The sequence below is a fragment of the Lycorma delicatula genome, chromosome 13, assembly GCF_047948215.1.
Source record: "Lycorma delicatula isolate Av1 chromosome 13, ASM4794821v1, whole genome shotgun sequence".
Taxonomy (NCBI): Eukaryota; Metazoa; Arthropoda; class Insecta; order Hemiptera; family Fulgoridae; genus Lycorma; species Lycorma delicatula.
In genome coordinates this window covers 52,870,263-52,883,536 of record NC_134467.1, presented here as the reverse complement: position 1 = coordinate 52,883,536, position 13,274 = coordinate 52,870,263, and the positions used below count along the sequence as shown (strand labels likewise).

General features: G+C 37.0%; 1 protein-coding gene across 1 annotated transcript; it reads right to left on the bottom strand.

Annotated features, from left to right (window-relative positions):
- Positions 1–12,321, bottom strand: LOC142333646 (tetratricopeptide repeat protein 36). The gene is made up of 4 exons (XM_075381025.1): positions 12,098–12,321; positions 6,075–6,263; positions 3,183–3,358; positions 1–179 (listed from the first exon to the last, which is right to left on the bottom strand). The coding sequence occupies exons 1-4, from the start codon at positions 12,198–12,200 to the stop codon at positions 87–89; spliced, it is 561 nt and encodes a 186-aa protein (XP_075237140.1). The 5' UTR covers positions 12,201–12,321; the 3' UTR covers positions 1–86.
- Positions 12,322–13,274: the final 953 nt, after the last annotated feature.

The window sequence follows — 13,274 nt, the reverse complement described above, 5'->3', positions numbered from 1 at the left end:
TCCTTTGGCAACTCTTGCCGGTTTATTGTTTGTTCTACAAAGTTAAACGATATAATTAATTTTTTTTTACGCCGTATAAATATTACTTATTCGTCTTCAGCAGTCTGTTCTTTTAAACCGGATATTATAACTTGAAGCATCTGGTTGCATAAAGCGGAATACGGGTTCTTCTTCACAACCTGTTCAAACAAATAACACGATTACATTTTTGTCTATACTTTATGAAATTTAAACTTTACATATTTAAATCGCCGAGGGAGATCTGGCCGACCTAGGCGATGACAAGAATGTAGTTCTAAGAAGAATTAATACGCTTAATAAGATTAACCCGTCGTAAATTTTGATATTTAGTTAATCGCGTTCCGTATATTAATAACCTAATTTTGCGTTCTTTTTCTATTTCAATTTTTTATTTACTATTTCAAAACCGTAACCGAAGCGCTACGGTCTAGTTCACCTTTGAAAAGTCATTCGATTAGGTCCTATGAAATTCTAACGTACGTTGCCGATTGCCGCTCGCAGTTCAGGATGTCCTGTAAAAAACGCTTTTTCAAAGCGTTTCGAACGCTCTCGATATCTTATTATATTTTGAAATAAGGCGCTTGGATATACCGTTTTCCGACTGTCGTTGATACGAACTAATAAAACAATGTAATATCGTAAACGAGTAATAACGATTTTATATTATAATTTAATGAAAAGTCGATATGTTTCGACGAAAAGTTTTAAAATTTAACTGTTATAAAATGAAAAAACACGTTTGTGGGTTTCGCTCGATGGTGATATCGAATACGATCGCGACCGTTTAAAACGCTATGTTAAAATAAGTAAATTTTATCGACCGCTTACTTTAAATTTATTTAAAGTAAAAATTAGTATTAATTTAAAAACCAAATTGGCGTGAAAAATGCCATGCCTGACCGACATTCGAACCCGGGACCTCCGAATGAAAGGCCGAGACGCTACCGCTCGCGCCACGGAGATTTGCCTAAACTTAAGGGATCGATGCGATCCATCAAAATTAAACGATAAGTTGGCGTGAAAACGCCCTACTTTGCTTTCGTTTTACCTCGCATTCATTTTGTTTTCTTTTCTGTACAAATTTACGTCTGAAGAACCGATTTAGATAATTGAATAAAATTTCGTACGCGTAAACCGTTTAATATCTTCTCAAAATAAATAAGTTTTTAAATTTACCTTCGAAAACGGCAGCCGTTAAAACTTTTTATCGATCGTTAATCTAATCGCTTTGTAAACGATAGTTTTATCGAATAATGTTTTACGAGATAAATTGTTAAGCCTTTCTTATTGTTTGTCGGTCGATAAACGATGGAGAAATCGCTGAAATTGTTAAAGCGGATCGAATGAACTACGCTGTTTGGCAACTTTTTCACTGTTTGCGCCTTTTTCATTCCCTTCGCTAACGGAATAAAAAATAAATTATTTCTTCCATAGAAGAAATTCAGCATTCCGATAATAATCGGTATGCTAAAACGGATGCAAAATTATGAGACCGCGTAATTTTGGCGATCCGCTTTTAACAGTTTCATCTTTTTATTGAAGATAAAAAGATGAAACAAATGCGATATTTGAACAAAATGCGATTAAATGCGACGCCTTATTTCTGCAGTTGTAACGGTTAAAAAATAAATAGCTACTTATGTTAAAGCGATTCGTATTTTGTCGATCAGGAAGCGAACAATACGAGTATGGAATTTTTTTTTAAATCGCGCAGAGAATGTCCAGGTACGAGGTTCGCATCGGTTATGTAAACGGAGACGATCGTTAGGCTCATTTACACGCGAAAAAAGTAGAAATCTCTTTAGACTTTCAAATCGCGCAGTAGAATTTTAATCGTTTAATATTATAGATATGTAGTCGTATCGTTAAAAATTTCAAGATTTAAAAGACGTCTATTACACGCATCGTAAAGGAAATATTTATTACGCTTTAATTATCGGTGTGTAACCTCGACCTAATACTTAAATATTCTAATCTGACTAGGTCGTCCTCGAACTGATGTAACGTAACGATTTCACAATAATTTTTTCTTTTAACTCGTTTATTTCGGACCTTTTTCGGTAGGCGGGTACCACTGATTTTTCTCAAAAATAACAATAAAAACGCGCATTTTACATTTATACAACGATAACCAAATAACATTTTCGCCGAAAAAGGACCGATTTTCCGTATTAACAATCTATCTAGGATTAGTCTTGTATGTTTTTTTGTTTCTGCTCGTGTATTTTATTGAAACTCGGGTCTTCCAAATGTACCTGAGACAGGTGTAATAAGCATTATTGCTTATAATTATAAATATAATCTGACCAACTTATCCTTCGCTCGCCAAACATATTTTTACGTCGATAATCGTACTAAGACGACCTGTTTAGTCATTTTTCCTTCGAATGAGAAATTAAAATGTTCGGATAATCTTTATAAAATGTATAAATAAATAAAGCCGTTTATACGGCGTAATATAAAAGAAGCCGTGTAAATCGAATTATAGAAATCTGTTATCAAGGTCATTAACCAATAGTGCAGTGAATTTTTTTTTCTCGGTTGACGACGGAAACTTACAGAGAAGCTTTTACGTGGGAATTCGGAAAAGGAATTCCGCCTGACCGGGATTCGGACCCGAAACCGCCGTATGAAAGGCCGCAGAGATAACATATTTTCAAACGTTCATCGGTAAATATAAAACGCACGGTTTTCAAACGTTTATCTGATACGATCCGTTTATTTTCTGGCATCCGTCGTTTTTATAAGATTAAAAAGAAAAAGTTGCATAGAAAAAGATACAAAAAAAAATGCGCTTTGTATTAAATTAATACGATAGTTATCAAAGATATATTTGGATTTACCACTGTTTTGGGCGGTGACAGCAAATTTCATACCTTCAGAACAGCGAGGGTCAAAATCGATTTAATATTTATCGAGACGTCACCGGAAATAGATCGCGCAGAAGTATAACTTTCAACATCGTATATCGTAACGACCGACAAAATTACGCGTCTGGAGTTACGAATCTGGAACGCGGTGACAAATATGTACGCGTTTAAAAACAAAAGATGTAAACGATACGATATCGGACGGCAGAAGGCTAAGTTAAGGCCGTTATTTTCGCAGTAATCTTTAATGACAAGACTTACCTCCTTGTAATGAAAAACTGTATTATTTACCACGGATTTTGCGTATTCGCTGCCGTTTCTAGCTGCTGTTGACCAATCCTTCAGCGCTTCTTCTTCTCTTTCTAGTTTACCGTATAACAACGCCCTCTGACACAACGCTTGACTTCCGCACTTCCCTTGACCGCCTTCGGTTAATTTTATCGCTTCGTTCAAATCGTTCAACGCATCTGCAATCACAAAAACATAATACGTACTTTTCTTAAAATATATTACCGCATTACTTACGGCGTTACAAATTACAAAAAGTTTCTAATTTCTACAACGTTATTAAAAATGTAGCACGAAGCGGCCGTCGAGCAACAGGTCAAACGGGATCGGACATTTTTTACAAAGAACTTTTACTTTTTCTCGATTATACTTTTAATACCGCGTCGTCATTCGATCGACGGGTTCGATCAAACCCGACGTTTAATCGAACGTTTTGATATTTTTTCCGATCTCACTCCAAATATTGAATAATAGTCGTTCGGGTAGCTGACCGTAGCAATCGATGCCCTTAAAACTAAAAACAAAAAAAAGTAAATCGATTAATATTTAATAACATTTACGGCGTATTCGAAATAAAAACTTCTCAGGGCATCGGCGGGAAACTTACATTAACCCTTTATCGGTCTTTCTTTAATGAGATTCATTAGAATTAATGCGTTATAAATAATCGTTACAAATATCCTGTTCGGAAGAAGTTTTGGACCAGCTGTTTTTGTTTCTCCCGGGTGCTAATACTTTACAGTAGTTGTATGTTTTGCGTCTTAACATTTTAGTTTTAAGTTTTTTGTTTTGTCTTCGTTTTTAATATTTTAGTTTGTTTTGATTTTGTTATTAAATTTCTAATTTCGGTTTTTATTTTTGTTATTCTATTAGGTTTTGTATTTATTTCCACTTCACGTTTTGTTTTCCGGGCGTTTTTATGTAATTTTTAATTGTGGATTTTGAAAGTTTAGTTTTTTGAAACGCATAAATATATCGTCTTCGGTCGACGATAACGCCCAGGAAAAAGCCGTTTTTCCTTTGACGTTTTTCACCCAGGAAAAAGCCAGGAGACCCGTGATTCACGGTAGATCGACGTTCGAAATACGATTCGATAGGTCAGAATTTATGATTTGAATTAAATCTTCAAATAGTCTACGCGTCGAAACGGGTTTCGATCGGGGTCGAAACGACTCTTCTCGTTCTCGGTCTGTTTCTCGGCTAGAACTAGGTGTTGCTGCCTCTGTCTTGAATTCGGTCTCTGTGTTTATTTATCTCTCGGTTTTAAGGCTAGATCTTGGACTCTATATATCGTTATATCGTTTTCGGTTTTTGTCTCCGAGTAGAACTCGTCTTTCGGTCGGGGCTACGTTTCCCATCTCGCTTTCGGCGTTCTTCGCGGTCCCGTCATCAGTCACGTTCTCCGTCTCTTTGTCGCACTAGATCGCGGCTGCGAGTTCGCCTCGGTCGGAGTTTTCAACTCGCTCTCTTTGTCGGGCCGACTTTCCTTCTTTACCGTCTAGGACTCGTCGGCCTTGTTTCCTTCTCGTTCGTCGAAACTAGACCGGTTTTCAGACCTGCTCGAAACCGAGAACGAAAGCGCTACAGCGGGAACCCGAACGCAGTCCACGATTTTTTCGATACAGAGATCGAGGCGGATACCGAAACCGATATCGAGTGGAGGCGATGCGTAGTATGAAGCGGAACAGCGAGAAAGATAAAGCGTCCGTGACGGGTAGTGACCGAACCGAGAATAAAACTCTGACTGAGAACCGAACCCGGATGGTGACCGCACACTTACAAGAGCGCGTTTAAAGCGTTAGCGTTTTACGTTCGGTTTTAAATACTTCTATTTAAAAAAGGGGGAAAAGGTTTCTTCGTATTTTAATGCGAAAGTAAAACGCTGCTTTTTGTACGATTCAAATGAAATTTATAAAAACGAATACGTCCCGATTTGATCGTCCACAACTCGCCGGTTTTCAGTTAAAATCATAATATCCTGCCGCCGTAGAACTCCGGTATCTTCGCCGAAGGTATGCGGGATCTGGCGTCGTCGCGGTAGAAGACGACGACATCGATCGATTCCAGTCGCTTTATCTCGATCGCTCGGCGTAATATTTCCGATTATTGACGGTAAAGGTTAGAATAAATCGTTCGACCGGGCGGCAGAAGCCGGTAGCACTACGAACCCCACCATACGCACGACATAGCTTTTCTCGGCGTCACTCCTAGCCTCGGAACCGTTTATAGAGCCTCGACTCTCTTCGGCCGCGATCTTTTCCATATATTCTTGTACGCGATCCGTTTTTCATCGCCGGCAAAAAAAACGAACGGTTTTAAAAACCGTTTGATTTCGTTCCGTTTTAACGACGTTTCGCAGTTGGAAATTCATTCCGTTAAATAGCGACGCCAGAACGTTAAGTCTTTTTATCGGGCCTTTCTCTAACGTTTTCAAATTATTTTGCGGTCGATATTTAGTCCGTTATCGATATCACGACAAAAAACCAATTCGTACTTCATTTACTACTCTTTTTTTTTAAACAGATGCGGTTATATGTAATTACGTGTAATCGTGTAGCGATTACGATTATCACTGCGTTGACTATCGAAGCGCACAACGTATACGTTAATGTTGTGTCTGTTTCGCGCGAGGTTGTAACTTAATGTTTTACGGTTATTGTGTTATTCGTTTGCCCTTTATAGGATCGGATAGGATTTTGATTTAAACAGCGAGTCCTATTATTACCTAACAGCCGTACTGATTAACAGTACGGCTGTTTTGAAGCTTTAAAGCGTAGGGAACGTGAAGCTTAAATGTAGGAACTATACTTTCCTATATTCGAGTTCGTCTAATACATTATTAGCCTTTTACAGTCGTAAAAAAAAAATGTAATTATAAGTACCGTCGATACGAACCTGATGTTAATCCTTGTAATCTGTAGACCTGAGCTCGATTATTGTAAAGAGAAGCGTACTTTGGTGACTTATCTATGGCTCGAGTCAACAAATTCTCTGCTGATTTTAAGTCACCGGATTCAGCTAGATATATTCCCTTTATTTCCATCTCTTTTACATCCTTATCGATTGCATTTTCCTTTATTCCATCTAAAAATAATTCAAAAAATTATATTCACAATACACAATAAATAAATATATATATTAGTATACGTACGCAGTCGTATACATACGACTTGTTGACACATTCGTGTCTTTGCTGCGTAAAAATCTGTTGTAGCGATGCCAGTGATGACGATGTGGAATGTTTTAAGAAAAAGATTGCGTGTAAGTCGATACCGTTTACAGACGTTCAAACCTAGCGATTACGCTGTGCGTGCAGACTTGCGATCGAATTGTCGCGGCACAAAGACGACTTTGTCGATAGTTTTATGTTTATTGAAGATTCAACGTTTCATCGTAGCGGAAAAGTTAACGCGCATAACGTCCGTATTCGGCGATCAGAAAAAACCCGTGAACTCTTACAGCGCGAAAGAGATTTCCCAGAGTTAAATGTTTTTCGTACGATATTCCGAATGTAAGTTTACGGGCCGTTCTTTTTCGCCGAAGTCGGCGTAACAGGAGTCGCTTGTTCGAGTATGCAGAGTAAACGGCTCTTTTCTCCGCCGCAAGATGGGCGTGGGAATTTTATTCGGCGACAAGACGGTGCGCCTCCTCGCCGGCATAATGATGTTTTCCCATGCCGGATCGATGAACACGGACCCGATGACAAAACTCGTTTGCGGAGACTTCCGACCAGACCAGAATCTTGCGTATGATCGAAGCGGCTGTCGCTTTAATACCGGATAAAACTCTCCTATCGCATGAACGTGTGCCGCGTGACGAAAGGAGCTCGCATCGTACAATCGTAGGGAAAACCCTTACGAGTTACTTTTTCATTTTTTTTTTTTTTGCTATCGATTAACGTAAGTCGGAGTTAAAAGGTATTATACGGCTTTAAAACCCCGATATATATTTTTTACACTCTGCAATACGTATACTCCCTAAAGTTAGAACTAAAAATTTGTAACGACTTACAAACGAATAACGCGATATCATAACGAATTATTTTATTTACTAGCTCGATACGTAGTACTAATTTTTACGGTCCAGCGGGTCTTTGTGTTCGCCCTCGTGTTGCTCGCACGATTCTATACTTCGCCACGTCCTCTGTGACGTGCGACAGAGCATTTCTGGTGTTACATTACAGGAGTCCCTCACAGCGTCACGCATTTGCGGTGTAGCGACGTGTAGATACGCGTGCCTTGATAATTCCCTATAACGAATCGTCCGGTGCGGTGAGATCGCGACTTAACGGTGGCCGTGATAACGGAGTCGGTGATGCCGGAGTACCGCGGTCGATCCAGCGTCCTTACACGTCGTCGGCTATTAAAATATACGTTCGCATTTTGTCAAACGTTAAACGACGGCGTTTGAGTTCGATCGTTCGCGCGATCGAAGAAAACAAAAAAACATCTTATCTTTAATAATCGATATTATAGTACGTATATAGCGTATATTCGCTATCTTGCGAATAATTAAATAATATTTAATATACGGGGGCGGCTTTAACGATTTTAACAGGTGGATATACTGGCGCTGTTTCATCGCTAGGAGAGAAATGCGTTTAATAAATAAATTAATAAACGAATTTAACGAGTACACGATAAAATAAATAAGACGATAAATATTATTAATAAACCGAAAGTTAAAGAATTTTTCTATTTCGGGGTAAACATTAAAAGAATCGAGAGTTGAATGCGCGGGGAGCTTTTATGCCGGTATCCGATTTTATCGTAACGCTTTGGATCGGCAAAGTTTTTCTTAAAATATATATGCTCGATTACAAAATCGATACTGCAGTATAATCAGATCGGTGGGTCGTCTTTTAACACATCGATTTAATCATTAATCTACCGATAATCGGATATACGGAGATGAGAATGGCAAGATCGGGTTTTATAAGCTACAGTACTCGAGATCGTATAGATTCGGCTTAAGGGGTTACCGCAGAAACACATACGAAGAGTTTGCCCCGGCTGTACGATTACGGATTCCTTGATCTCGCCGCAGATGTACCGACGAAGACGATCGAGTGATTACGGGGCTTTACGAAATGTCACAACGAAGTGCACCGGGCGGCAATTCGAATCGTGATTTGCCGATTTCGTATGGCCGTAGTTACTCTCGCGTATCTTTACGCTCTTCGTACGCGATTATATCGGAAGATATCCACCGGTATATATATATATATATATATATATATATATATATATAGGAAGATAACGGTTTAAGAGGACTCGAAAATTTATTCTCGATTAGATTGTAGCGGTCTAATTTTTAAATACGCGTATAATTACAACGCCTAAGTAAAGACGACGCCTTTGATGTCGTGACTATAGTTGCCGCAGTATCTATCGTTTTGGTACCTTACTGCACGTTAAATTCTCACGGGATCCGGTTTCTTTAACTTTGTGAAAAATATATTTTTAGATAATAGATGAGATTTTATATTATTTGTTTAGATTATTTTGGGATTAACCGTAAGGAACCGATTCGTTTACGATAGAATCGTTAAAGAATTTTACTAGTAGTACCGTTATAATTATTTAATCGTTTACCGGGACGTATTATAGCCGAACTTCAGGAACCGATTCAGGACACCAAAACGAGCAAAAAAGTTTATATCGATATGACCTAAAAGATTATTTCTCAGGAACGGTTAAAACTACTTTAATTAAATTTGGGGAATCTAACACTAGCGTCTTATTCTACAAAAAAAATTGAAGTCGCTTTCAAAAATTTCAAAACGGCGGCCGTTTTAATTTTTTAATCTTCGATTCCTTTGTGATTATTTGTTCGATCGAATTTTTACTTATTACAAAATTCATTAAGCGTTTTATTTTGCGCAAAATCACGCCCTTATTTATAAAAATTCGTGGACAAACGATCGAGTTATTGCAGACAATTAACCCGGCAGAGTACGCTTGCGCGCCGTAATGCGAGCTGATAATTTTTAATAATTACTATTATTATTAATAATTTTTATTACATTTAGCGGAGGAAATAATAACAAGCGAATAAGTAAATTAAATATTAACGTTTTTCTTTTAATAAATGTACTCTTTAGAAGTTGCGGTTAGCGGTCGACGGGCGAAATTGTGTACGAGGCTCTTTGTGTCGGGCGGTTATCGCATTAAAAACTTTGTTTATCGCATTCTGCTCTTTTATTTTGCTTTATACGTTACGCTTTTATTACTTGCGAAAGTTATAATTTTTGAACTCGAGTTATTTTATCAGTACTTGAATTTGAAAATAAAACCATTTTTTTTTTTATATTTGTATATTCTTATTTGCATGTGCTCGACCTGGCAGAGTCATGCCTCGAATGACTCTGGGGCTTCCACAGAAAATTATAAGTTTTCAAGATACTAAACCGGTTGCCGGATTGCAGTTTGGCGCTCGTCAACCGATCGATATTTAATGAATTTGAATGTATATGTATCGGTCACTTATTCTTAAAAATAATAATACAGACCGGAAAACGGCCCCGCTTTGTGTAATCAGAGGAATTACTTCGACGTACAAGAGAAGGTTTTAATAAATTCTGATAAATCTAAATAACCTTTTCGCTTATTTATTTTAAATTTAATTACGCCGATCGCTCTTCTTATTGAAGCGATTTCATTATTTTATCGATGAGCTTTCAAAAAATAACACGTGATGCGTGATTTTAATCTGTTTTTTTGATGCCGGAAACGAATATGAGCTCAGAATCTTTCTAACGCCCACCGTTTTTGAAAAAAATTAATTAAAGGATTTTTTCCGTTTTCAACGTACAGTCAGCATTTTAAGCTCCTTTTTTATATGTTGTTAGCTCGTTTTTTATCGTTTAACTTTGTTAACGTAATTTGTAAGCTATAAATAAACAATACTAGACAAAGAATTAAATCATATTACGGCATCATATCTACTGATGAAGAGCGAGCCTTCATGGACAAGATTAATCGTGTCTTGCAGGTCAAATCATGTAGTTGAAAACACGCTGTGTTGTTTGTATTAAGCACTGGATTTAGGAGTGAATTAATTTTGTTCAGTCTTATTGCTATCTTAAGTTTGTTAACGGTGCAGTGTCATAACGCCTTGAAGTTGTGTAAACGGTGCGAATGCCTTTTGTTATGTATGCGGTGAGTTTACCGTAAAATCAAATAGAAAAAAATATTACACCTTTAATTAAAAAAGTATCGTTTGTACTTGTCTTGCCGTTTGGCTGAACCAAAGGATCGTGTAACCGATTGTTACTTTTGTTTAGCAAGTGTGTGTGCAATTTCTAAAGAATCTAAACGTACTGTAAAACATACTTCGTTGCGATCTGCAAACAGGCCTGTACCTCACGGTGAAATTATCCGGTTCCTGAGCCGTCTGCGAATGTATGTTTCGAAAGCAGCGATGAAGAATCGGGTAGTACTGAAGAACACGACGACGATTTTGATTTTGAATTATCTTCCGATAAGCCGTATCTTATATCACAAGGTAAATTAAATGACTTTGTTAGAGATTTAAATTTATCAAAAAATCATCCGAACTGTTAGCATCAAGACCGCAAGGATGGAATTTACTTCAAAAGAATACAAAAAGTTCGGGCTTTCGAAGCCGACAAAAAGAACTTTCTCAGCACTTTACGGATGAAAATAATCGGTTTATCGCTCGAATATTGATGAGCTTATGTCGCACTCAGGACAAGTTCATAAACCTGAGGACTGACGCCTTTTCATAGATTTGTCCAAGTGAAATTTAAAAGCGGTTCTACTACAAATATCCTTCGATATGGATCGCTTACGGTATTAATTTGAAAGAGACGTACCATGTGATGAAAGACGTTCTTGAAAAAATAAATTATAAAAAATATAGCTGCAACATATGTGGTGATTTAGGCTACACTAAATACATTTGTTTTCTTTACGACCGGGTCGGCCGAAATAGGGATAAACATTATGTTACCAAAGAGCGGAAGAAACGAGACAACTTAACTCCAAACGGGAAAAATATTATTCACGAGCCGTTAGTTGAACCCAAAAAAATATTTTTACCCTCTCTCCATATCAAGTCAGGACCGATGAAAAATTCTGTAAAAGCAATGAAGAAGCATAGCGCCGGAGTTTTGTACATCTGACAGAAATTTCCGAATGTAAGCGAAGGAAATATTATAGAAGAATAGTCGGTCAAAGATGATGTATTTAACTCGACGTTAAGTAATGTAGTTTGCGCTTCATTTAAAGACGTTTGCAAAATTTTTCTCGGCGAACAAAAATCCGACAATCGCCACGATATTGTTAATCGACTTCTTACTTTATACAGAGCTTCGGAAGTAATAAGTCTTTGAAAATACATTTCCTCCACTCGCAACTGGATTTTTTCCCGGACGACCTCGGAGACGTAAGTGACGAACACGGTGAACGTTTCCACCAAGACATTTCGGTGACGGAAAGCCGCTATAAAGGGAAATGGAATGCTAACACGCTAGCCGATTATTGGACATTAATTCGGGATGTGTCTGAGGCTATTTATCAAAGAAAAGCATCGGCAAAATCATTCTAACGCAGGTATGGCCGTGCAAAATTATAAAATTTTACAGATTTGAACTATATTTTCCCTTAATTTTTTTTGAAGCGTAATTTATTTAAACCTGAGGGCGATAGAAAAAATTTATTTACAGATCTGTAATGCACGCAAAAAAACAGTTTAAGAAATGGTATCGCACTTAGAGAAACGGTATAATTTAATAAATCCGATTTTTTGCGTATCCATTTAATATTTTAAAAAAATGCTGTCTAGGATAACATTTAAAACTTATTTTTTACAGAGGTTTGTTACGCGCACCGCTTCTGGACTAAATCTTTTGGACCGTCATCGGTAAAAACAAAATTATTCTATTATAGACCTACCTATATTTTTAGTGCGATCCGTGTCGTAATTAAATTCGGTAGTAATCGGTGACAACGGATTAAAAATACTATTAAGTATCGCTCTGTCATTTTCACTAATCATTTTAATATTATCCGTTCTCAGATGTATTTAAACTTTTAAAACGCTTCACCGCAGCACCAAATAATGATTTTACACTGGAATGTAAAGAACACACTGCTGCCGATGTCGGTACAAAACTTGTCTTTGTATAACCGGCCAAGGACAGCTGCTACTTCGGTGATTATTTTTTTTTTTTTAAATTATCATAACGCGTAATCGGTATCTAATTCTACATTCTCACGTAAACAACTTGGTTTTTTTCTTTTGAAGTTGGCACAAGTTCAAGATCAAAGTTTATTTACTGCCCCGGCTTTTGCTAATCGTGAAGTAAGTAAATACCGCTTTAAAACTATACTATACAGAGTAATTAATGTCGTTCAGATCTCAGAAACTGTAAGTTGTGTGAGAAACTTTAAACGGGGAACTTTCCCTACAATAAAAATACGGTATTACAGTTTTTCAAATTTTCGCCCTTTTTCCAATACGGCCCCGACTTCAATCGTCAACCGAAACCTCACGTTTTCTCTTGTCGCAGCTTTTCTCTTGTTACGGAGCTACGGGCTGACAATTGTAAATTTACAAAAACAATAAATACAGTTTAATGCGTTATAAGCTGTTTTTCGCATCGTTGAAAAATTTCTGGAATCTGAACTGTACACTCATCTACGCTTAATAATGTGTCGCTCTCATTCATTAGTTGTTCGAATTTTCGCCTAGAAGTTAATAAATATTTTACTTTTAACGCTATTTATTTGCTGTATATTTATTTTTTAAGCGACAGGAATTCAGTATTACCGAGAAATTTCATTTTACAGGACAGAAGACAGAAAATTGTCATACACAGTAATAAATAAATAAATAAATCTTTATTATCGTCAAGACATAATACATTATGTAATCGCATAAGATAAATGTCAATATAAAATTTGATACGATTTAAGTCCATATTAATTATATAAACGCAAACACAAGAAATAACGTTTAGGTAAATCAAAATAATTCACGATTCAATAGCCGCTATCGAAAACCATTTTGAGCACATATTTATGTACGTGTTTAATTGGATGCTGATAAATTGTGAAAACAGATTTAATA